This window comes from Bemisia tabaci, chromosome 9, assembly GCF_918797505.1.
Source record: "Bemisia tabaci chromosome 9, PGI_BMITA_v3".
In the NCBI taxonomy this organism is placed as follows: Eukaryota; Metazoa; Arthropoda; class Insecta; order Hemiptera; family Aleyrodidae; genus Bemisia; species Bemisia tabaci.
The window spans coordinates 27,806,548-27,831,767 of record NC_092801.1 but is presented as its reverse complement, the minus strand read 5'-3'; the positions used below and the strand labels follow the sequence as shown (position 1 = coordinate 27,831,767).

The following is a 25,220-nucleotide window of genomic DNA, read 5'->3' as shown; positions in this document are numbered from 1 at the left end:
TGGGTAAAAGACTGGAGGGTGGCTAAGGAGCTGGTCTCCTTGTCAGACCACCGGTATATCACCTTCAAGCTGAATGTAGAGGCCAAAAGCACATACTTCTACAGGAATCCTAGACGTACTGACTGGGACCTTTATCGAAAAGAGCTCATCAGGAGACTAGGAGAAGTAGAATTGAGGTACGGCAACATTCAGGAGCTAAATGCAGCAGCCCTCGCCTTAGAGGGGGTCATCACATCAGCATATCACAACAGCTGTCCAGAGATCAAGAGAAGGGAACCAACACTGGAATGGTGGAGCCCTAAATTGGGCGAACTAAGACAGGAAACGAGGAAACTCTGGAATAAAGCGAGAAGAGATGGAAGTTGGGACGAATACTACACATCACTAAACGCTTACAACAGAGAGTTAAGAAGGGCGAAAAAAGAGTCCTGGCGGAAGTTCTGCGAAGAGATAGATACATACTCAGACGGAGCTAAACTCATGAGACTCTTAGCAAAAGACCCAGCGTTTAAAGGAGGCAACCTTATGAAACCAGATGGATCGCTAACGGAGACGGAGGCGGAAACACTGGAGGTGCTCCTGCAAACACACTTCCCCGAATGCGAACCGTTACAGGACGAAAACTCGAATGAGGCCAGGGGGACCCAGACCTTCGTAAGGAGGACGGGCAGACTGGACTGGCACGAGGCGAGGGAAACTGTCACGGTCAACAGACTAAAGTGGGCGGTGAAATCTTTCAAACCATACAAGGCACCTGGACCTGACGGAATACTGCCAGCACTATTACAACAGGGAGCTGAAATATTGCAACCTGCGCTTATCAGGATCCTAAGAGCCAGCCTTGCATTTGGTTACATACCTCAAGGGTGGAGGGAGGTCAGAGTGGTCTTTCTGCCCAAGCATGGCCGGAAGAACTTCGACCACGCCAAGGCATATAGGCCTATCTGTCTTTCTTCATTCATAACTAAAACACTGGAAAGGCTAGTTGACAGAAGGATGTGTGAGGGGCTACTGAGGGTAGCACCATTGCACAGCCACCAACATGCCTACCAGATTGGGAAGTCCACGGAGACAGCACTGAATTCCCTTGTTGAGCAAATCGAACGAGCTATGAAGAGCAAGGAAGTAGCATTAGCTGTTTTTCTCGACATCGAAGGAGCGTTCGACAACACATCCATTGATGCGATATTAAACTCTGCCAGGACAAAAGGGCTGAACAACACCACATACAGATGGGTAGAGGCCCTCCTTAGAGGTCGTCATGTAAATGCAGACTTGTTCGGAGAATCGAGAAGGGTTCGCGCAACCAGGGGCTGCCCACAAGGGGGAGTCATCTCTCCCAAATTGTGGAACCTGGTAGCAGATGAACTTCTGGTTCGTCTAAATGAGGCTGGATACTATGCGCAAGCATATGCAGATGACTTCGTTATACTGATAAGAGGAAAACACTGCAACGACCTCTCAGACCTAATGAGCGGAGCTCTCAGGATCGTGGAGGAGTGGTGCAGAGATAAGAACCTCAGGGTGAATCCTACGAAGACGACATTGGTCCCATTCACAAGGAAATACAACCTAGGTAACATCCAAGCTCCAAGCATTTTTGGAAGTGAAATTAAGGTGGCTGACACAGTCAAATATCTAGGTGTCTACCTAGATAAAAGAATGAACTGGAACCAGCACCTAGAGCACATCATAAACCGAGCAAAAAGGGCTATGAATTTGGCCAGAAGGTCGGTTGGTAAGAGGTGGGGGCTGAAACCGGCGATAACCAAATGGGTCTATACGTCGATAGTAAGACCCATCATAACATATGCAGCATGCATATGGTGGGAAAAAACGGAGCAAAAGGGAGCTCGGAATAAGCTGGACTCGCTGCAAAGACTGGCATGCTTGTACACGACAGGAGCAGTGAGAACAACTCCAACAGCGGCAATGGAGGTGATGCTGGGCCTGCCACCCCTGCACCTAGCAGTGAAGGGGGAGGCAGTAGCAGGAGCCTTTAGGCTGAAAACCAACAGCTTAGATGGCAAACTGCGGCCAAGACACCAGTCACTCTGTGAGAGTCCAAGCTTCCCTCCGGCTTTACACATGGTCTCTGATCAAATGAAAACAACGTACAACTTCGACATTCCATACAGGCTCCGCATCAGCGAAGGCGAGGGGAACCAGAAAATGGTAGACGATGCCCTGGCTGCCTCGGAAGTTAGCTACTTCACTGACGGATCTAAGTCAGGAGATAAGACAGGAGCAGCGGTGTACGGAAACAAAAACTGCAAACTGAAGGCGAGTCTCGGCAGGAGCACCACGGTGAACCAGGCGGAGCTATACGCCATAATGATGGCAGCGAATAACGCTATAGACAAAGGCTGGAGAGACAAAAGGATCACCTTTTTCTCGGACAGCCAAGCAACTTTAAAAGCGGTATCAAACTTCAAGGTCAATTCAAAATTGACCATGGAGGGCATACAGAGGCTCACAAGACTGGCCAACGACAACCACGTCACATTGGTGTGGGTTCGTGGGCACACAGGTGTGAGGGGGAACGAAACTGCTGACCGCTTAGCTAAGGAGGCATCAGAGGAAAATTACATCGGACCAGAACCAGTGTTTGGACTGACCAAAAAAGGATTCAGAACAACAGTGAGGGACTGGGTGATGGAAGAGGCGAACAAAGAGTGGCAGAATGCCGAAGGCATGAGACATTCCAAGCAAATGCTGGAAGGCTACTCAAGGAAAATGACTGCAAACCTGTTGCATCGTAGCAGGGAGCAGCTAGGTATACTGTCGGGATTACTGACAGGACACAATCTCCTGCGGAAACACATGCACAGGATGGGTATCTTCAAGGATGAACCAAAGTGTAGGCTGTGTGAGGTAGAAGAGGAAACTGCAGAGCATATCATCTTCGACTGTGAAGCTCTGGAAAAGAAAAGACAGGACATCCGAGGAGATAACTCCTGGGATGACTGTCTAGCACCTGAGTTAGTTGCGGGCACTCTCCTCCAACTTGTTGAAGGGGAGGGCTTCTGGGACTAACCAGGAACCAACAACTGGGCACAATAGATCGAGAGGTCGCAGTGCATGGGGCAACCCACCAGAAAAAGGAAAAAAAAAAAAAAAAAAAAATTGCCTTTTTGCTAAATGCGGTCCAATTTATGTTTGCAATAATCAAATAATCAAGGGTTATAGAGAGAGTTATGACAACACAGCTCATGGATTTCACAAACGGGAATAAAGATTACACAAATCGGACGTTTCTGGTAATCTTTGATCAGCCCATTCCCGAATTCCTATCTCTGTTCCCTCTCTCATTCCATTTGTTCCTTGCCGTACCCTAGGGTGTGCCTTATTTTTGAGTTTTGCGAAAATCAAGTTGGTCAACCCCTAAAAAGTTTCTATGTAGTCTCTAAATGAACCCCCTAAAAGGAAAAAATTTTAAAAAAATTTTAACCCGTGCCTCAAAGGGCCTAAAGGGCCTAAACCCAAAATTCAAAAATTTTGGCAAGCGACACATCAATTCTGAAGGAAAATGGCAAGTTACGGCCCTTTTAGGGCAGAAATTTTGTCCGTTTTGCCGTATCTTGAAGCGTAAGGTCACAAACGGCCCAATGACGACGTGAGGCTATGGGCTGGCGGGGCGCGCCGCGGCCGGCCCGCCGCTGAGCGTGCGCGCGCGGCAGGGTTGCGCATCGCCGCTTTACACCGGCGTAGAGGAACGAACGGTGGGGTGGGAGGGGGATATCCGGTGGAAAAGCATCCACATTTTCTATCCATAATGAAAATGCATTATACTTTTTCAATATAGATGAGGAAATATGAGCCATACAAGGAAGTGATGAAAAGAGTGACAAATACATATATAGTTTGTACGGTTAGGGGTGTAAGTGGGGAAAATTTGCCGTAACTACAGAACAGCCCTGAAAATCTCCGGGAAATAAAAGCTGCTATTGATGAGAGGTTTGCATGAGAGGTTTAATTAAGGACTAATTAAAAAGATAGGTGCGATGTTGTCGAATCGTAAGCCCTTTACGCGATCAAAAGCGATTAGTGTAAATTTAATTGGAAAAGTTTAAGAAAAATTTGATGAAAGAAAATTGCCCCAAATTCGGGAAGTGCTTAAAGTGTTTTTCTATCATGTGAAGTTTTCGCACATTAATGTCAATGGCGGTGCGTCGAAAACCTCTGATCTTGTAATTCCAATATGGAATGAAAAATGTAGAATCCCTGTGATACATAGTGTCCATGTTTTTAAAAATGTTTGCATTTTTATGAGGAGTGGAGGCGCGTATCAAAAAATACTAGCCGTCGATTGCTGGTTCAAGAGAATTTGGAGACTGATTTTACGGCAAAAATCGACATGTTATTCGACATTGCTTTATGCAATACTCTTGGTATCATGGAAAATGAAGAGGATAAAGCATTTTTAATTCTTCAGCGAAAACCTGAATGAGAATGCATAATAATATCCACAGTGAAGGATACTATCCTTGCAGCAGAGGTGAGGAGAGCAGACAAGAAGAAACCTCGCGCCCAGGAGAGAGTTTCTCGACAGGAAAAATTCACACTCGCTTATGAGTCCCGCCAAACGGAAGAAAATAAGTTTTTTCATTTCCTATGAAATCACTGAAGGTTTGATACATCAATAAGACTTTGTTTACCCTCCTTTTCATTGGTGTATTTGACGCGGCATCAATTAGAAAGTTTTATTCAATCGGTTCAATCTGGCTTCGCCAACTTACAGCTGATGTTGATTGCCTGGCCTCACCCAGGGGGCTAGCTAAATGACACATTAGCCTCATTTACTCAAATCTTCCCCAGTAGCCGAGTGGTCAAGGGCATTGCCCACGGTTATAAAGAGTGGGGTTCAAATCCTAAATTAAATCATATTTTTTCGAGAAACTAATATTACATTTTTGATTATAGCAAGTAACTGTGGCGGGGGGGGGGGGGGTGTTCAGTACCAGAAAATGTAAGTGGGTAAGCCATATTGAACCTCTCGTATAAAACCTTCTAATTGATGTCACGTTAAATGCGCTAATGAAAAGGAGGGTAAACATAGACACTATGTATCACAGGGATTCTACATTTTTCATTCCATATTGGAATTACTGTTACATTCATGTGCGAACACTTCACATGATAGAAAAACACTTTAAGCACTTCCCGAATTTGGGGCAATTTTCTTTCATCAAATTTTTCTTAAACTTTTCCAATTAAATTTACACTAATCGCTTTTGATCGCGTAAAGGGCTTACGATTCGACAACATCGCACCTATCTTTTTAATTAGTCCTTAATTAAACCTCTCATGCAAACCTCTCATCAATAGCAGCTTTTATTTCCCGGAGATTTTCAGGGCTGTTCTGTAGTTACGGCAAATTTTCCCCACTTACACCCCTAACCGTACAAACTATATATGTATTTGTCACTCTTTTCATCACTTCCTTGTATGGCTCATATTTCCTCATCTATATTGAAAAAGTATAATGCATTTTCATTATGGATAGAAAATGTGGATGCTTTTCCACCGGATATCCCCCTCCCACCCCACCGTTCGTTCCTCTACGCCGGTGTAAAGCGGCGATGCGCAACCCTGCCGCGCGCGCACGCTCAGCGGCGGGCCGGCCGCGGCGCGCCCCGCCAGCCCATAGCCTCACGTCGTCATTGGGCCGTTTGTGACCTTACGCTTCAAGATACGGCAAAACGGACAAAATTTCTGCCCTAAAAGGGCCGTAACTTGCCATTTTCCTTCAGAATTGATGTGTCGCTTGCCAAAATTTTTGAATTTTGGGTTTAGGCCCTTTAGGCCCTTTGAGGCACGGGTTAAAATTTTTTTAAAATTTTTTCCTTTTAGGGGGTTCATTTAGAGACTACATAGAAACTTTTTAGGGGTTGACCAACTTGATTTTCGCAAAACTCAAAAATAAGGCACACCCTACCGTACCCCCAATGCCCCGGTCCATTAGTTTATAATCTTTGCGATTGGTGGAACTGTAATCTTTATTCCCGTTTGCGACACTGTAAAGACCTAAAATACGGGAACCAATCAGAAATGGATTCGCATCGTCTTAACTCTCGGTATAAAGGGACTTCAATCAAGGGAAATTGCTTCTCTTTAAATCGATTATTTATGGTGTTAAATGGAGGGGAACTACGTTACTAACTGGCAAAATTCATCATTGTCGTTGCCGCGCAAAGTCGACTCATCGCTAAGGCATATATTGAAGGAAGTTATACTTACTTCGTCGGAGAGTCTGAGTGAACATGACTTTGGCTAACTGGTAGACCATATCCTCCATCGAGTACTCGTTGTACAGGAAGTCGGCAACTTTAAGCTTTTCCAATACTTCCTCGTAGTCTTCATCCGACGTCGGTGCTGCTTGTTTGGTTCGCGGATCTGTACAGAAAGTTCAGAAGTTGATGCTTTTAATCAGTATGTTCGACTCACATTTATATGCAAAATAATAAAAAAAGCGACAGCGTGTAATTACAAGATGTAGATAACACTAGTGTATGGTGCTGCGGGAATGTAACGATATTATATTGGGGCATTTGCCGAAAGCAAATTGAAGTGTAATTCTTTCTTTTTTTTGCGTAAGAGTGCAAGTCCATGAAATATTTTGAAACTGTCACAGAGTGAACAGCCAAGAATACTTTGACAAAAACGGAAATATTAGGACACTTTAAAGAAAATTTTTGGAAATTTTCCTTCTGGCGATTCCATGAAAATTGGCAAAAAGTTTATATTCGATCTAAATTCATTGTACCGCTTCTAGGTGAGACAGATTGCCTCAATTTGAATGATAATCGATTGTTTAACATTCACATAAATGGAAGAAAAATAGTACTACCAACTTGCAAGAATGGCCACAGAATTTTACTAAACGCGGTTGGTCGTAAAGGTAACATTTTCCTAACCATGGAATTTTCCCACTTGTCTGTTCATGTATTAATAAACTTTCCCTGGTAATAACTTGGAAATATTGCAAGGAAACGATGCTCTTATGCAAAAAAGCGATTCGATTTTCAATCAATTCCATTAGACAATAGTATTATTGATTAATTGCAAGCGCTTTCATTTTTCTACTTCCTACATAAAATAAGGTTTCTTCCTCCATAGATCAACCCTCACAAGTCTTTAGAAAATGATTCCCCCTTTCACTGAATATAACTAACACTAGAACTGCATTTAATAACCCCGGGGGATTTCGTTTCCCGCAACGCTGCGCTGTGTGACATCCTCAGAGCAAAAAAAAACCATTCATTCCCCTCCCCCTTTGCACACACAACGGTCTATCCTACTTTTTGTTTTTAAGTCAAAAGCTTCACCTACAAAACTAAATCCTCTCTGACGTGAATGGCAAACACTATTAGTGTCATCGAAATGCGTGGTGTGAAGATTGAAAAATGCCAAATTTCCTGCTGAAATCTGGGTTTTCGTACACTTTCAAGTTATAGATAAATGATTCACAGATCAGCACGTTGTCATGTCAAGTCAATGTACCCAACCCCTTAATTGTATGAGAAAAGGCTTTACGATGCTCCGTAAGGAGTAGAGGGGGTTTGATGCAAGTTTTTCGAGTACATAGTGTGCGTTAAAAGCGTGAATGTGAATTTTTCTTGATGGAGAAAAAACTTATCAGGTCACCCCCCTCCCCCGGCTTTACCCCAAAATGCCCTATCTCAAAAAATCAGGAAGGTCAAATAGACCAAACTACGGTATTGGATGATAGTTCTTACCATTTATGAAAGAAGAGTAGTCGCTTTTCTTCTCATAGTTCTGGAGTCGCATCTGTGCTCTGATATCTTTTAGATCTGCTGAGGAATGTGGACTCTGCAGTTCTTCTCTGTACCTCTCGGCAAGCCCTAAAATTTTCTCTAGTTGTCGGTTCTTCTCCTGAAGAAAAAAAGAAAGAAAGAAGTGTTTAGAGAGAGAGTTTTAAAGAAGTGAGAAGAAAATGAAACGCTCCAACGTAAACGTTGTTGATAAATCGCCGATAATCGTTGATGAACCGAATAAACCTCTATAGTTGCCTCAGTTGAAGGCTCTTAGATTTTTCCTGTGTACGATGAGTATCTTGATTTATTTTGCGAGGAAAGATCTGTAATTTTAAAGGATGCCTGTCATTCTTAATACGTTCAATTTCGTATAATACTGTGCAACACCTCTGTTGTGAAATAGTTGCTGCAGGCGCCGCCGCACGGCGGGTGAGCGGCCAGCTCGAAACGGGCATTGGCGCCTGCAAACCTAAGTGGATACTTCAAGCATTGTGCAATGCGTGAAGTATCCACTTAGGTTTGTAGGCGCCAGTGACCCTCTCGCGCTGGCAGCACACCGCTCCGCTCTGTTCGGCTTTAATATTTATACTCGCATAGTCAGCGTTTTTTAACTTATGATTTTGAAATGTTAGCACACTCTGCATTGATTATTCTCATTTAAATTGATTGGAAAAAAATATGTATCAATTTATCAAAACAGAATAATAATATAATATGTTTGTTTTTTAAATATTGGTGGTTCTAGGAAAGTTTTGGATTTTTTCTTCCAATTTTCAGAAAATTGCATTTGCAAATTATTGTGTAGTGTCTGAACATTTCAATGGAAAAAAATTATTAACTTTCGTCGGAAATAAATATTTGAAGAAGGGAAACTGTGGCAATGACAAAATGTTGATTCGAAGTTTTTACTCGGCGCGACGCTAAGATTCCCCGTTCAAAACGAGCTGCTCGGAATGGAATCAGGCAAAGCAGCTGTCAAAATCCGGTGGCCTCTCGTTATAATGCCGTGAAAGGGGGAATTTTCCGTCGATGAAAAGCATCGGATATAGCCGTGAGGCACGTTCCACGCCGAAATACTGCGCAATGATGGTTTTATGACTGACTCCTTCTCACCGCGACCCCCGAGGATAAACCTAGCGTGGGAGTCCCTTCCGAACCCCCCTTCGTCCCCCACCACCCCCCTTTTCGTCCCCCATCACCCCCCCTTTCGTCCCCCACCGTCCCCCCTGATATTATCACTCGTTATTATCTGTAACACGCTCGTTATGACCTTCCGATCGTTCCGCCGTCGCGTCGCACAATGGGGTCGATTCAATAAGGGAGGTCGGACGAAATTTGGAAACTATTAACGCTGATAACTCCGTTTATACACAACCTTGAGGTTCTCAAAGTGGTGCCATTGGTTTTCTCGTAAAATTCTCTGCTGGAAGCACCCCTTGAAGTTTAAAATGTGACGAAATGAACGTTAAAATTTGCAGTTTTAGTCAAGAATTTCATGTCCGAACTCTCTCACTGACTCGATCCACTGTGCGACGGCGGGAAATCTGGAGCGCCAGTCACTCGCCGCCCCGTTTTCACTTTCAGCAGAATGACTTCCTATCCGAACCTGTACAAGTGATTCCCCCTTTTCCGGTTTCCTTCTAGATAGAACACCTTAACAACGAGAGGCTAAGTAACATTTTTTAACGGAAAAATTGCGATAATTTGATATTAAATTGAGACTTTTAACGATATTTTGGCGATAAAGTCACTAGGATCATCAGCATCTGAGCATCGGGCTTTTTGAAACGAAAAAGATGTGCTTTTTGGAAATTAAGTTGCAATTTTTAAACGATTTTCTGGCGATGAAATCGCGACGATCATCAACATCTGAGCATCTGGCATTCATCAACGGAAATATTGCGATATTTTGAAATTAAGTTGCTAATTTTTAACGATATGATGGTGGTCAAGTCGCTGGAGTCATCAACATCGAAGCGATTATCTTCGATCTTGTCGCATTGAATCCCCTAGAAAATCGATAAAATCGAAATTTTATTTCGATTTATCTCGATTTTTGTTCGTTAATATTACGATATATCGTCAATAGAATCGCGATCTTTTTGCATATTTTTGCGATGAAATCGCAAATTTTTACTCGATAAACGTACAATGAATCGCCGTCGGTAAAATCGCAATCAATTATCCGATCAAATCTCAATTTATCGCGATCGCCGCTACTTCGGAGTATGGATACTTCTGCCGTATTAGCGATGAGAGCAGTGAGTAAAAAATTAAGTGTTGAAGAAGAAACCTATTACTGATCGAACGAAAAATTGAATCAAAGTAGCCCTCCGTTTTTCGTAGATTTTTCATTTATCATCCGAAACATCATTATTTGTCATCTGAGTGGTACAAAATCGGCGAATTTCACCTTCTGTTGTATTAAAGAAAGATCTTATTCATTTTAAGTTCGGCAAACTATGTCTCATCTGCATCTTGCTCACATATTTTTTCAATAAATAACGTACAATTGGACGTATTTCTATAACGGAACTATGTGCATTATGACGTGAGCCCTGTTATGCGAGTATTCTTATGGGTCTTAGAGCTCATGCCTCAATGCACATAGTCTCATTTGATAGAAGTACGGCTAATTGTAAGTGTAGACGTTGGCAAAGTGAACAAAAGAGTTAGGAGAAGAGGTTTTACGGCCAATTGTAAGTGTAGACGTTGGCAAAGTGAACAAAAGAGTTAGGAGGAGAGGATAAACCAATAACAAACGAATTAAATAAATGAAAAAAACTGAATGAATAAGAAATAAATACTGGTTTTATTGTAATAAGTATATTTACATAAAAAAGTGGGATTAAAAAGTGTCTTAAATTAAGCCGTATCTAAAATTAGAGTTATTAATATTGGGGTACGATGGTATATATATTAAAGAGCTTGGGTGCATCACAGAGGCTTAAATGTAGGACAAACGGGAGTAATTCCAAGACTTTTGAAATCCCAAAGGAAGGCAGGACGTGGAATGAAAAAGTTGTCATAAATTTTGGCATCTACAGGGCAAATAAAGGCTGTGGGGGAACAGAAGTTGTAACATGCATTAAACATAATAAAATAAAATAAAACTTATATTCATAAAAGGAAATGACTGGGCAAGAAAAAAAATTTCAAGGATGAAATTTCATCCAGTCTTTACTTTTGATATTGCAAATATGGATAAAAAATACTAATAAAATGGATTCGTTCTGCTGCCCATAGTTACATATTTAGGTAGAGAGTTAAGTATGATTTGCAATTAAAAACATGCGTTTCCGCTATGACAATGTGCAGCTCTTGTATTTGTCTAAGTCGCGCGCACATTACACCCAGAATCAATGCATTCTTACTAGATCCGTTTAAATTTTCGTATTCTACTGAAGAAAAAAATCCAACCATCAGGCGTTGTGATTTGAAATCTCCTTTAAAAATCCCTGATTTGTGAAAACACAACAAGGAATCCCCGTCACGCTTTAACAAAAATATATATACGACCAAGGGACCACTAGACAAGGTACAAATCGAAGCATTCTGATACACGTCCCTTAACCAGAATTTCACGTGGAACGCGATTCTTGCATCCAAAATTACTGAAATCAACTCCTACTAAGATATCAATGTTTTTTTTTTTTACATTGGTCACGGGAATTTTGAAATGCCCGGTCACTAGAAACTCAATACTCTACGTGAGTCGAATCGCGTACCACAGAGGCTTCGACAGGCTTCTTAATCGAACACTTTTCATTTCCCACCCTCTATAGTTTAAACTATATATTTTTTGGTATATTGCCGATTAAAAGCGAAAAGATTGAGGTTGCCAGATTTTTACATCGCAAAGACTGTCATGGGTAACATTTTGTGCGCGATTTGACTCACGTAGACCATTGAGTATTCATGAGCGGGAAGTTTGAATTCACGCGTCAAGACGAAACATGAAATATCTTTGTTAGGTGTTAATTTCAGTAATTTTTGTTGCGCAAATCGTGTTCTGCGTGAAATTTTAAGTAGGAAACATGTATTGAAATGCTTCACTTTGTATCCTGTCTAGTGGTCCATTAAAGATCATCGCGATATTTGGTTTGTTCACTTATTATTTCATGATCCATCATGCCCTCTAATGCACGTCAACATTTAAGTTTCGTTACATTTACATTGAGCCTGGTGTTTAAAATCGTCAGAGGTTTGCAATTTGTTTGACTGAACTTTTCTCGGGTTTTTGTAAGCACCAGAGAGAAAAGAACACAAAAAGACGACAATACGCTCTCGCACCAGAGAGAAACCGATTTTCCGAAGCTATTTGCATTCGTAAATGGGCCTTATCTCGTCTTCTTTTCTTCCATTTCCTCATTCACAGCTTCTCAAAGGATGCTAAAGACTTGCTATTCCGACGTTAAAAAGTGCATTTATGTACCCTGCAACAGTTTCATGACCGCAATAACGAAAAGTTGTGAGAGGAATCGTCGCTCCTTTGACAAAAGGACGCATCTCAATTTCCACGTGAACCCTGTTTTCCATATAACTCCACGCTTTCCACGGCTCATGTGAAAATCACGTCACGTCCTTACGTCAGAGGAGAGGCGAAATGAGGATCGAGGGAGAAGAGAAAAAGCATAAAAGTTACAGGGAGTTGCCACACGATAAGGAACCGTTTTATAAATTCTCTTTATTGAGTAACCATTTTTGCATGTTTTTTACGTCACGTTCTGTGCCGGTTTTAAACACATTTTTTCTATCCTTTTCTTTTAGTTCAATGATTTTCTCTGTGTTGGACTGAAAGTCACCTATTGCGTGTATTTTCATGTCCGTAGACAACAGAACATTTTCAGAAGTGGAAAGTATTTTCAGTGCTTTACACACATTCCCCCAAGTAACACTTGTCAATGGAAAAATCGCTATATATTGCGATTTCATCGGCGATAAAATCGCCAGGATCATCAAGATCTATGAGCGATTATCCTCGATCTTATCGCGATAAATTTGCGCTTTTATCGCCCGACAATTCATCGTGCTATTTTCGAAATAAAAATCGGGATAATTGGCGATTCCTTGACAAAAATTGATCACGAATTTATCGAACCAAAAATTGCGATTTGTAGCGATTTAATCGCCATATATCGCGATTTTTATTGCGATAATATCTCGATATATTGCCACCGATATAATCGCAATAACCAACCAAAAAAATCGCTATTTATCGCGATCACTGCTAATTGGGCCACTGGCTTCCAAAATAGAAATGAAGGACGAGTGATATTGTTTCAGCAGGCACGTTCGTCTTAGTTTTGTGAAAATCTGCCACCACATGAGAAAAAAGCTGTATTTTTCTTGCAACAATAACTTTTAAGGGCAAAAGAGGTAATTTTATGGTACTTATCAAAAATTTTAAAAAAAAGCCATAGAGAAAAAAAGGAGGTGGACGCATTGCCAGCATCTTGGATTTTATCCATGACGTTGGTACATTAGGCACAGACGCTTTTTGTCATCGATTTTTGTGAATTTCATGGAAAAAGTCATTCTATAAAGTGTTTGAAATTATAATTTGAGTTGAAATGAGCAAAATAAACTGAGGTTTTGGTCCGTTTTTCATACTTGAATTTTGGATTCTGCTGAAAAATCGACGCCATATTGTACCTACTTACGTTACGGGGTAACAAACCCTCAAAATGTGCGACCACCTCCTTCTGTTTCTATAAATCAGAGCGCGATTTTCTGACAGTGAATAGACCCATTGTAACCACATCATATCAATCAGTGTCTCGATGCGTTTCTAGACTCTGATTAGAATATCTTAAGGATTATCCTGGGTTTTTACTTGTAAATAATGCAACATAGAATAAAAAGAGGTCAAGTTGTTCTTTACTGTAAGCGGCATAGGATGCGATGGAGTGGAAAACCTTTCGTCTGTTTTAAGTTGCACTTTTACATTTACTCAACACCCCATTCCCGCTAACAGGTTTCTGCATTTGTAAGTTTTGCGTTCAAGTCGTATTTATTAATTCAATTTACGACGCGAACAATGAAAACAATTTAAACGGTTTTAAAGCAAGCTCGGGAAGCATTTTAGGAAGCTGCACGAAAGTTCGCAGCGCACTTTATGCTCACTATCCGACGGTCTTTTTAAGGGCTCTCCATTTTCACTCGGCTGAAACATCAAGCGATTCTATAAATATTTATATTCCGCGAATAAAGTATTTCAACTTCATACAAAAAGTTATCAACCAACTTTCTTCATTTAGTCCAAGAGTTAGACCGGTACACCAGAACATAGGCTGAAACCTGATTTGAATCGGACATTTTAACCCCCTCATAAAAAATAAGTGATCAAGAATGAAAAATTCAGATATTTTAGAATTTTTTCCAGAAATTTTAAGATATTTTTGATTAAATTGCGTACGAAATTGTCTGAAAATTTTGGGGAACAGTATTCACAATTTTCCCTGTAAATTCGGTCTTTATCGAAGGAACTTTATCAACGTCTGAAGGCTCATACGGCGTTCTTCCTTAGCACGGCAGAAAAGCTTAGTATGAAGGTCTATTTGACAGTACACGAACGAGGCTCATCAAAAAAAGTCACAACCACCAGTCACTTTCAATTATTCACCTACGCCGATTCGAACCATCAATCAACGAAATACACAATCCGCGATCTTCACCGGTCATCGCGTCCATATTGAGGTATTTTCGGAAATAATCCCTCCGTAATAAATTCCATGGAACCATTCACATCTCGATTATTCCAACTCTTTGTCTCTGTGCGGACAAATAACTGCACTGATGAAACCGACCCCAAGCTTTCGAACGTGATGGGCACGGTGTCTCACGGATTGAGAGCCCGATTGATGGAGTTTTATTTTTTACCCCGACGCACAATGGGAAAGTTTGGACAGGTTACGAACCGGACATTTTGAGAGTTGAGGTCGCTCTCTCACCAGCCGACTGATTATTGCAATGGAGAATTTGCATGCAACTCTTTTATTGCTTCGTCTGAAAGTGCTTAAAGAGCTGATTTCGCAGCATCTTTTATGATTTTTTTCTGAAATGGGAAATTGTATAAAAATAGATTTAAAAGTGAAAAAATGCACCGCCTAGTGACGTCATCTGGCGGCATTTCCCATTTAAAAACACGAATTTTAGCAGATTGGAGCATTTTGTCATATCTTCTGCAATACTTGTTCAGTTCATGAACCGAGAGTATCCTCGTGTTCAGTTCACTCAGTAGTTTCCACTAAATTCATCAAATTTCAGACATCTGCAAATTCTCTATTAATAGACAAAGCGACAGACAAAGAAGACTGAGGGAATATGGAGCTATCCTATTGATTGAAGAGGGTGGTTCCTGTAGACTAAGGGAGAAACTGATGGAATAACCATCGGTTCTCTCGTGGGTTGCTGTTAGTTAGTCTATTACTCATCTGTCCGTTGCGGTCTCAATAACTACTCATTATGAGACGAGCCAGAAAAAACATTGAATTGTATGGAGGACAGGGTTCATTGCAGAGTGTAGTTACGCCCTTATGTCAGGAAGGCGCCGAAATGATAGACTAACTACTATAGGGCATCTCGTGGGTTGCTGTTAGTTAGTCTACTACTTATCTCCTATGTCCATTACAACCACCCACTTCCACCAATAGAATCCCTCCATATCCCTTATGTCATCTTTGTCTATAGCTTTGCCCATCAATTGCAACAAACAGCCCGCAGTTTTGGACTAAATTTTCATGTACGACTTCTCACATTGGCTTTTTCCACTGTGCGACCCGACAGAGGAAAGAGGATCAAGGTTTTATCTATTATTATCATCGATTATAACCATGCGGTCATCCCTGAATTGATGCGTCATTCTTGTTCGTCGCATTTTCCGTAATTAAATCCCTGGGACTGTAGGGGTCGGGCGCGGGGTCGGCAATGACTAGAAGTTGGATTATGACGGTTTTGTCTCGGGGGGGGGGGCGCCCGGGGTCGTTGCCGGGTCGGTCGGGGCGCGGGGGGGGGGGGGGGGGGGTCCCCGTGTGGGGGGGAGGGCGGGTCGGTGCGTCGGGGGGGGGGGTCCGCAGTTCTCTTCGGGGGCACAGTCACGCCAGCGTTGTTTTTTTTAAGTCAAATGTGGGGGTTGATGGAGATGGGGGGGGTGCTCCGGGGGGGGAGATGGGGGGGGGGGGAGGGGGGGGGAGACGAGCGGTTTCTGGAAGTGGTGTTTGGGAGTGGGATACTATTTCTTGTTGAATGTTGAGTGTTTTTTATGGGTGTATGTGTATGATACGAGTAGGGGGGTTTTTTATAGGACGTGTATTTTGGTTTTATTTGTGGGGGGGTTTGGGGTTTTGGAGGGTTAATATTGATAGGGGAAAGGTAAAGATTTTTTATGGTGGAAGGGGGTGGGGGAGGAGTGTAGGGTGGGTAAGGGTTAATGTTTGGGGATAGGTAAGTTTATGGGGAATCTATATATAGTGGGGATATAGTGTAGTGGTGAGAAGGAAGTGGGGGGGGTTGGGGTGGGATTTTAGGTGTGTGGGGGGGTGGTTGGGTGGGGGGGGGGTGGGTGTGGGGGTGTGGGGGGGGGTTGGTTGTTTGTGTTGTTTGGGGGGTGTGGGTGGGTTGGGGGGGGGGTTGGGGGTTTATAGGTTGGGGGTTGGTGTGGGGGGTGGGGTGTGGTGTGGGTTGGGGGGGTGGGGGGTTGGTGTGGGGTGGTGGTGGGTGGGGTGGGGGGGGGTTGTTTGGGGTGGGGGTGGGGGGTGGGTGTGTGGGTGGGGGTGGGGTGGGGGTTTTGGGGTGTTGGGGGGTGTGTTGGGTGGGGGGGTGTGTTGGGGGGTGTGGGGGGGGGGGTTGGTGGGGGGGGGGGGTGGGGGGGGGTTGGGGGGGGGGGTTGTGTGGGGTGGGGGGGGTGGGTTGGGTGGTTGTGTGTTGGGGTTGTTGGGGGGGGGGGGTGGGGTTTGGTGGAGGTAGGGATGTGTGTGTTTTGTTTTATTTTTGTTGGGATGATTTGTGTAGGTAGAGGGGGGAGAGAAGATGGGGGTTAGGTGGGTAGCATTGTAATGAAGCTGAAGGTAATCTAGATTGAATTGAATATCTTGCAAAAACGAGATTGCCTCCTCTCGCGTCATCTGTAAATAGAACAACAAAATTGACTCCATTAATCTACAGGAATAGATGAAATTCGTTTCAAGACCATGCCAACATTGAAAAATAAGAAAAATGAAGAAAAATAAGGAAAATTAGGAAAACTAATAAATATAAGAAAAATAAAGGAAAATAAGGAAAATTAAGAAAAAGAGTAATAATAAAGAACAAGCAGTTCCAACGCCAAAGCGTTGGAGGGCGCTTCTTTAACACTGCGCATGCGAGGAACGTTTTCATACGGCCAAGCGAGAGTATTGCGGACGGACGATGTATAACAAATTGCCTACGTGAAGGTGGTCCGGCAGCAACATACCCGCCGCTAGTCTCTGGAAAACAATAGAAAAAATAGTAGTTGCGTACGTTGTCAGCGAGCGCGCTGCGAGCGCATCTGTTTCAATTACCTAGCATAGAGTCGGGCCTCTAGCTTTCTATTCTCTCTGACATAACCTTAAACCTTCAACCCAGAGCCGCAAACAGCTGACGCTTGACGATGCTGCGCCGAGAAAATGAACCAATCACAAAATAGCACAGTAATACGTCACTAAAATGAAGAGATCACGTGACTGTTCGTGATTTTTTCGAATCAATCTGAAACTAAAACCTCGGATATGAGGCATTTAAGCATAACGAAGCCCCAAAATAGTTTAACCAGGTAATACGTCCGTGCGAGATTGTTATGCTTAAAAGCAAAACATTTCACGAAAACTTTTACGAATACCAGATGCAGAAAAAAATCAAATTTTCCCGGGTGTACCAGAATGGCGTCATTACCCATAAGGCAAAACGGTATGTAGTATAGTACATGTTACATCGGGGGAGTCGAACGGTTGGAAAGGGAGCATCTGGTACCCAGAAGCGCCCAAAAGGAGTAAAAATAAAGAAAAAAGTAATAATAAAGAAAAAGAGTAATAATAAAGAAAAAGAGTAAAAATAAAGAAAAATAGTAAACACAAAGAAAAAGATTAAAAGTAATAAAGAAAAAGAGTAAAAATAAAGAAAAAGAGTAAAAATAAAGAAAAAGAGTAAAAATAAAGAAAAAGAGTAAAAATAAAGAAAAAGAGTAAAAATAAAGAAAAAGAGTAAAAATAAAGAAAAAGAGTAAAAATAAAGAAAAAGAGTAAAAATAAAGAAAAAGAGTAAAAATAAAGAAAAAGAGTAAAACTAAAGAAAAAGAGTAAAAATAAAGAAAAAGAAGGAGGAAAAAAGGGGGAGATTATGGAGAGGAAAATGAGAAAAGCAAAAATTTGAAGAAAAATAAGAAGAGGACGTAAAAAACATGCGAAGGGTCACTCTAACTTACCAATCCTTGTTTTAGGTACTCTTCAACAGCCATTGTGACTCCTTTCTCATCGCCTGTCCAGAATACATACTCAGCAACATCCAGAGGTGAGTATTGTGCATTCAAAGGTAGTGGAGTCTTCGTAAAACCATCCATTTGTGACAGAGGGAACTAAAACAAACAAATTAGAAAAATATACATTAGAGTTTACAAGGGACGAATAACACTCCTCGCTCTAACGAGAGGGTGTCTAAAACTGGAAAGTAAAGATGCCCCTGTTGTTCTCAGATTTGGTTCGCCAGTTTTAAGCTCTCTTGAGCTGTTTGCAAATACGAATACGGTCCTGAAAGGATTGACACAACTTGTGGCGTGCTTTGCGATATATCGATTAATCTACCATTTAAACATATGGAATAAGATCGATAGACAGGATGCTCGCAACGAACACTTTAAGAATCGATTCTTCACCACAGTTTCAAATGGAGAAATATCGATAGTCGATCATTCACGCCTCGCAGCTATCTTCTAACGTAGGTTATACTTTAGCTCTAACAATGGCGGAATGTAAGTTCTCTAGTCGCAACTCAAGTTCAATTAAAGTGCTGCCGTGAAGAACGCCGTATGAACATTTGGGAGTTGCCAAATTTCCCATCAAATTGCCGAAAAAAATCCCAAATTGCCAGATTTGACAACATTCATGCATATTTTCCTTGAAATGGAGGTGTTGCATGTGTGAGGAATTTGCGATTTGACCACTGATTCTTATGTAAAAGTTCGCGAGAAACATGATAGTGCTACTGGTTTTCCCTGAAATTCACTCCCAAACTCAAAAAAAGCTCTCAAAGTTGAGGGCGTAATGGAGGGGATATCCCACGCTATCCTGAGAGTCCACCTCTACATCAAGACAAACTCTCCATGCAAAGATAGGGAGCAAATACATTGACAGGGCTGCCACCTCATTTGAGGATTCTAAAACTGAAAACACGGCAATTCTGCTAATGTATTTGCTCCCTATTTTTGCAAAGAGAGTTGCTCATGATGTAGAGGTGGACTCTCAGGATAGCGTTGGATACCCCCGCCATTTTGGCCTCAACTTTGAGAGCGTTTATTGAACTTGGAAGTTGATTTCTGGAAAAACCAGTGGCACCATCGTGTTTCTCGCGAACATTTACATGTGAATCAATAGTCAAATTGCAAATTCCTTACACATGCAACATCTCTATTCTCAGATATTTTAGATTACATTACGTACAAAATTGTCTGAAAGTTTTGAAAAATGATATTCACAATTATCCCAGGAAATTCGGTTTTTATCGAAGGAAACTTGGCTACGTTCGAAGGCTCATACTTTGATGTTCTTCCTTAGCACGCCAGAGTAGGTATCAGTCGTAGCAGTGGCGTGGCGTGAATGTATCGATTGTTATGCCATTTAAATCTATGGTAAAGAATCGATTATCAAGGTGTTTTCGCTGCAAACAACCTATTTATCGATCCTTTTCCATAGGTTTAAATGGCATAACAATCGATAGATCGCAATTCACGCCACGCCACTGAGTAGTAGGTTCCCAACGGAGGAGTAAATGTCGGAGAAGTAACGGGTAGGACGATCACTCTTGAACTTCATTGACCAAAGTCGAAAGAAAAACGGTCGTCCGTTTCGGTGAGCTGTAATCCCTTCTCTCGAAGCTTAACTACATCGAGGGAATCGCGGAGTGCGCGAGGTGTCTGAAGGTGGCGGCCGATAAGTATCCTTCAAACACCGACTCCACTCAGACCACTCGTGGGTTTTACTTTCTGGATTTCTCGACAGATGCCCGACGATTGAGCTTCAGCGGAATTTTCCTTACTTCGCGATTGATTCACTTCGGCTCTCCGAATTTTGGCACTTCGGACCGAGAATCTTGGCTCCAGCTCCAGAGATCACCGGAATTTCGTCGCTTTTGCGAAAAGTTGGTAAAAAATAAATATAAGCGATTGAAATAGGCCTCTTGCATACTTCAGCTAGAGCAGAAAGTTGAGTTGTTTCGTTTAGAAAATGGCTCAAAAATCACAATGAACGCATCGAGATTATGAAGTCAGGAGTATATTTCAGACTTTCTTGATGCACTCTTTGTGATTTTTGAGCCATTTTCTGTTAGGAACAACTCTTCTTTGTTGCTCTAAATGAAGTTTGCAACAGGCTCATTTTGATAGTTGGGACCTATTGCCTTAATTGGCCCCAGCTCCGGAGATCACCGGAATTTTGCCAGATATTGCCAATTTTTCTCCGAGTCTGATGATCTCTTTTGAGTTGATGTCTCTTTTACGACCGTCAAGCAAAATTACATATATTAAACAATTAAGAAAAATGATTGGAATTTAACCTCACGAAGGCCGTAAATTGAACTACATTTTGCAATTTGGAACTATTAATTCTAGCCGGTTTAAAAACAACGTATGTGCCATTAGTTTCCTTATGCACTTAACTGTTTTTCCAGAAGAGCCAGAATTTATAGTCCCAAATTGCAAAATGTAGTCCAATTGGACGCATTTATGGTAAAAGGAATTAAATTGCACGCAAACCACGTGTAGTTGCGCACGAAGTTTCTTTTAGCCTAAAGACGTTCAATTGAAACCTGCAGGAAACAAGCCTCCAATAAGAATTCCTCTTTAATGACCCTGGTGATATCCGTTCACTGCTTCACTAAAGCTGAAATCTTACGCGCGAGTGGCAAGAAAATCAGAGAAAAAAAGGGGGTGGCGCTAGTCAGGGTGGGGGTGGAAAACCCCTGCCGGAAAGGCTCAATCTTCGATGAAAATAATATCCGGGAGCCGCTGAGATAGATTATCTGAGGACAGAACCCATCACCATTAAAATTCCACTCCGCGCCGCGCTCGGTAGGCAACCTGCCGGGTCTCGCTATTCATGAAATTTCGGCCCTTCATTGTACTGAGGCCCCGGATCAGTTTAATGACCTCCTGAGCTCAGTTTAAAAGGCTCGACGTGAGAGCGTGAGGTGAAGATTGTAAGGAGCTGTGTTGGCGTGGATTTAGCCCTAATGGTATGCTACTTTATCTATACACCGGTGCGCGGTTAAGCTATCGTTCATTTCCCCAGTTATGCCATGTAAACGGCATTTTTCTGAAAATAGGTACACGGAGAAAAATTGAATGTTGCTTCAGCATTTATAGTGTTGAAAAACTATGCGACAAGTACAAATGCAGATTTTACAATTAAAAAAATGCTAGGTTAACTACTTCCACGGTTAAATAAACAAATTCAATGTTGAGTTAGGAATTTTTTTTTATGTAAAATCAGCATTATTTTGATACTTGTCGCACATTTTTTAACAGTATAAATGCTAGATCAATATTCAATTTTTTCCGTGTAACACAGTTTTTTGACTTGTTTTAAAAGCCAAGTATCGACTACTAACCTTGCCGTTTGGATAAAAGAAATAAGAATGAACAGAGTTACTTTCTCAAGAAAAATAAGTTATAAGAGATTTTAAACTAGACAAGTGTACCACGTACTCCTGCCAAAAATCAGTGCCCATAAATAATTTATAGTGTTCTAATTATGGACCTTTAGACAATTTTTCATTGAGTAGAGGAATGATCTCTGTTTTTATTTTAACTGAATGTGGCTAAGATCCACTTTTCTTTAAAAAAGTCGACGTTGCGTTATGTGTGGGTAATAATGTCACGAGAGAGAATCATGCCTAACTAGGTAAATTATACGTCGCTAAAAACATGCGTAAACAAGGCTAAACTTTCGAAAAAACACCATGAAGGCAAACTTGGTCAGTCTTACTATTTCCTTGTTGGAAAATTACCTTACTTTTGTTTTACATGCATCTCAACCAATCTAAGCCACTTTTTTGCACATTTTGGACCCGTGCGGAAAAGAGGTGGGTTCAGAAAAACCCACTTTTCTAGAGTTCTATCAAGTCAACTTTAAAAATCTATAGCGCGTTAGAGAGCTCATTGTAGTGAATTTTCAAAGTTTATTACTTATTTTCTCTATCCATCGTAGGAGATATTGAACATGTAAACTTACTAACTGGACGACCCTCGTACAGCCCGGCGATAGGAACTATAGCCCGGCTGTATGATTTTTTATCGCATTCCACAGCCGGCTATACAAATTCCTATGGTATTTTGAAACACAGCTCCTATGGCCAATTTTTACCAGGGGAGTTTTTTCTTTATTTTATTTATTTACTTATTTTTAACTTTCCAGTGATATCCATCTTACCTGTGTGTCGTCACCCTCGAATCTGTTGAGGGTCGCGGGCGAGATGACCCGTCGTTTAGTGGTGGTGGCCTTAGCGGGGAGGTTGGCCAAGTTGAGGTTCTTCTCTCCGGGCTCCGAGCTGAAGACCCTGTGGATCCCTTTCGAAGGGATGTCCACCGCGGTGAGGACGTGCGTGTTCGGGGACCCCGCCTTTGGGTCCTCCTTTGCGTCCACCTTCTGCTCCACCTTCGCGAACATCTCACCATTCTTGTTCACTGCAACATCAAAGAAACCGTTCCGTGAGGATTAAGGCATAGAGATATGGAGGAATGTCATATCGATGACCAAGTGCGAAACCGCCTATCTCAATGGAGAATTTGCAGACAAAAATTTTATTGTTTTATCTTAGAGTGCCTAATGAGTTAAGTTCGCAGTATTTCTCAAAATTTTTTTCTAACATTTGAAATTGGAGAAAAATAGATTTACAAGTGAAAAAGTGCATGTGCCGCCTAATGACGTCATCTGGCGGCATTTTCCATTTAAACACAAGTATTCCTCCGATAATTTTCCAATGTAGAAACCAAAGATATCCTCGTGCCCAGTTTTTCCAGCAGTATCATTTTGAAGATGAAATTCATAAAATTTCAGAAACCTGCAAATTCTCTACATATATTACGGTGTTTCAAAATCACTGCCTCTATTTAATTTTTAGAGGAGGAGCAAGCTGGGAGCTATACATCTATGGCTAAAGTGCAAAACCACGTATCTCCATTGCGGTGTCTCAAAATTACCGCTTCTATATATTCAATTTTAAAAAAGAAGAATTTGGATTATAGGGCTGGTAGAGTGGGAAAGAAGGGACAGTCGGTGCTAAGAACCGAAAGTGATAGCCCTTATAGTGGTTTGCCCTCGGTTTGCAACATTGTAGAAATCCTGTCAGGCTCTATTTTTAAATGGAAAACTACATAACGGCGATTTTTAAAATCTGCCTTGATTTTCTCCTCTGCCCGAAAAAAAATTATGTGAAAAATTCAAGGCATGATGTCAATTTGTTCACTTGTATAAAAAAATAAAATTGGAGCGGAGATTTTTAAGCACCGCAAAACAGATATGTGGTTCGGGAGTTTCACCATCGATATTCTAAGGAGAATCCCCTCTCTAAAGAATAGAGGAACAAACAAACCACACGATATTTTCCCCGATCCATCAGTTCACGGGAATATCTATCGGGTGGTTCATTACCCTTGGGCGGCTCCGATGCACGCGCCGAACAGTGGATCGAGACAGTTAAAGAGGTCGGACAAAATTTGGAAACTTTAAGCGCTTATAACTCCGTTTATGAAAATCTTTGAGGTTCTGAAAGTGGTTTCATTGGTTCTCTCGTAAAATGTTCTTCAAGTAGCACCTCTTGGACTTTAAAATGTGACGGAATAAACATCAAAATTCGCAGTGTTTGTCAAAAATTTCATGTTCGACCTCTCTGATTCACTCGACCCATGTGCGACGCATGCATACATAAAAAATAAGCTGCCCGTCATACGTCACGCGTCATGCACGAAGTAAAATAGCCCCCTCAATCACGTTGAATGAATCGAGACGCTAGCCAATCCAAGCAGTTCGAGCTGGAAGGATCGAAGCACAGAACGCGGAAATCTCACGGCTCAATGCTCCGCTCTATCATATTTCTTCCTCGCATTGAAAAAAGAGAAACATCAGCGGCGTGGCGTGAAATGCGATGTATCGATTGATATGCCATTTAAACCTACGGTAAAGAATCGATTATGAAGGTATTCGCTGCGAACACCCTGTTTATCGATCTTTTTTCGTAGGTTTAAATGGCATAACAATCGATATCGCAGTTCACGCCACGCCACTGAGAAATATGTCAGGAAAATCGATACGGAATTATGCGCGGGGTAAATCCAGCGTGGGACGCTATACGCTGGAAAATAGGAGCAGTGGATCCGGGGATAAGCTCCTTATGACGTCACACAATAGATGGTGGTGGCCGCGCCCTTGCAGCCGGCGAAGTGACGAGTCAGCGATTCTATAACTGCGTTTCCGGTCGGGTATGTCAAGGATAGTACTGCCGTACTAAGGAAGAACGCCGTATGAACATTCGAGAGTTGCCATATTTCCTTCGATAGAATGTTTATTTTTTAGGGAAGTTATAAATATTTTTCCTTTGAATTTTCAGAATCTTTAGGTAAAATTGCGAACTAAATTATCTGAAAAAATTGGGAGGAAAATATGCATAAATTTACCAGGGAATTCGCGTTTTATCAAAGCAAATTTGGCAACGCCTGAGGGTTTATACGGCGTTTTTTCTTAGCACGGTAGAGTAGTGCTGTCATACACAGTAAAAACGCCGTAACTTGACCATTTACGTCATTTTTATGTTATATTATTACTCCCCATATACTGCTCCATTACAAGAAAACCGAATGTTCACAAGGCTTCATTCTCTCATTTTGAGCTCCCAACAAACAGCATTTTCCAGTAAAAAATTGATTAATTTTGAATAGAGATTACGGCGTTTTTAGTTTAAACGGCAGTGTCAGTGTTGACAAACCCAGAAAAATGCAGCAAACTTTTTAGAATCTTCCCTCGGGATTTTTTCGGCTGGGATAAAACTTCGCGCGAATGCCCCTTCTTTTACATTTTTGGACATGCATAGGATTGCGCGAATTTTTCTGGTACTGAAAACTCACATATTTGCGCGAATATTCATTATTCAACGAGGAAGCGTTAATCTGGCAACCTTGGTAGTTTGTGGCAGATAGCTACATCGCGGAAGACTGTTCAT

At 41.7% G+C, this 25,220-nt stretch overlaps 1 protein-coding gene across 1 annotated transcript in view; it reads right to left on the bottom strand.

The window, feature by feature from the left end:
* The window catches only part of LOC109040352 (uncharacterized), a 111,760-nt gene that overhangs the window by 12,099 nt on the left and 74,441 nt on the right, over positions 1-25,220 (bottom strand). Inside the window, exons 5-9 of the mRNA XM_072304469.1 lie at positions 22,436-22,689; positions 18,220-18,369; positions 16,829-16,903; positions 7,740-7,929; positions 6,241-6,396 (exon numbers count right to left, since the gene is read on the bottom strand). Of these exons, the coding sequence (XP_072160570.1) occupies positions 6,241-6,396; positions 7,740-7,929; positions 16,829-16,903; positions 18,220-18,369; positions 22,436-22,689 (825 nt within the window). The remainder of the gene's footprint in view (positions 1-6,240; positions 6,397-7,739; positions 7,930-16,828; positions 16,904-18,219; positions 18,370-22,435; positions 22,690-25,220) is intronic.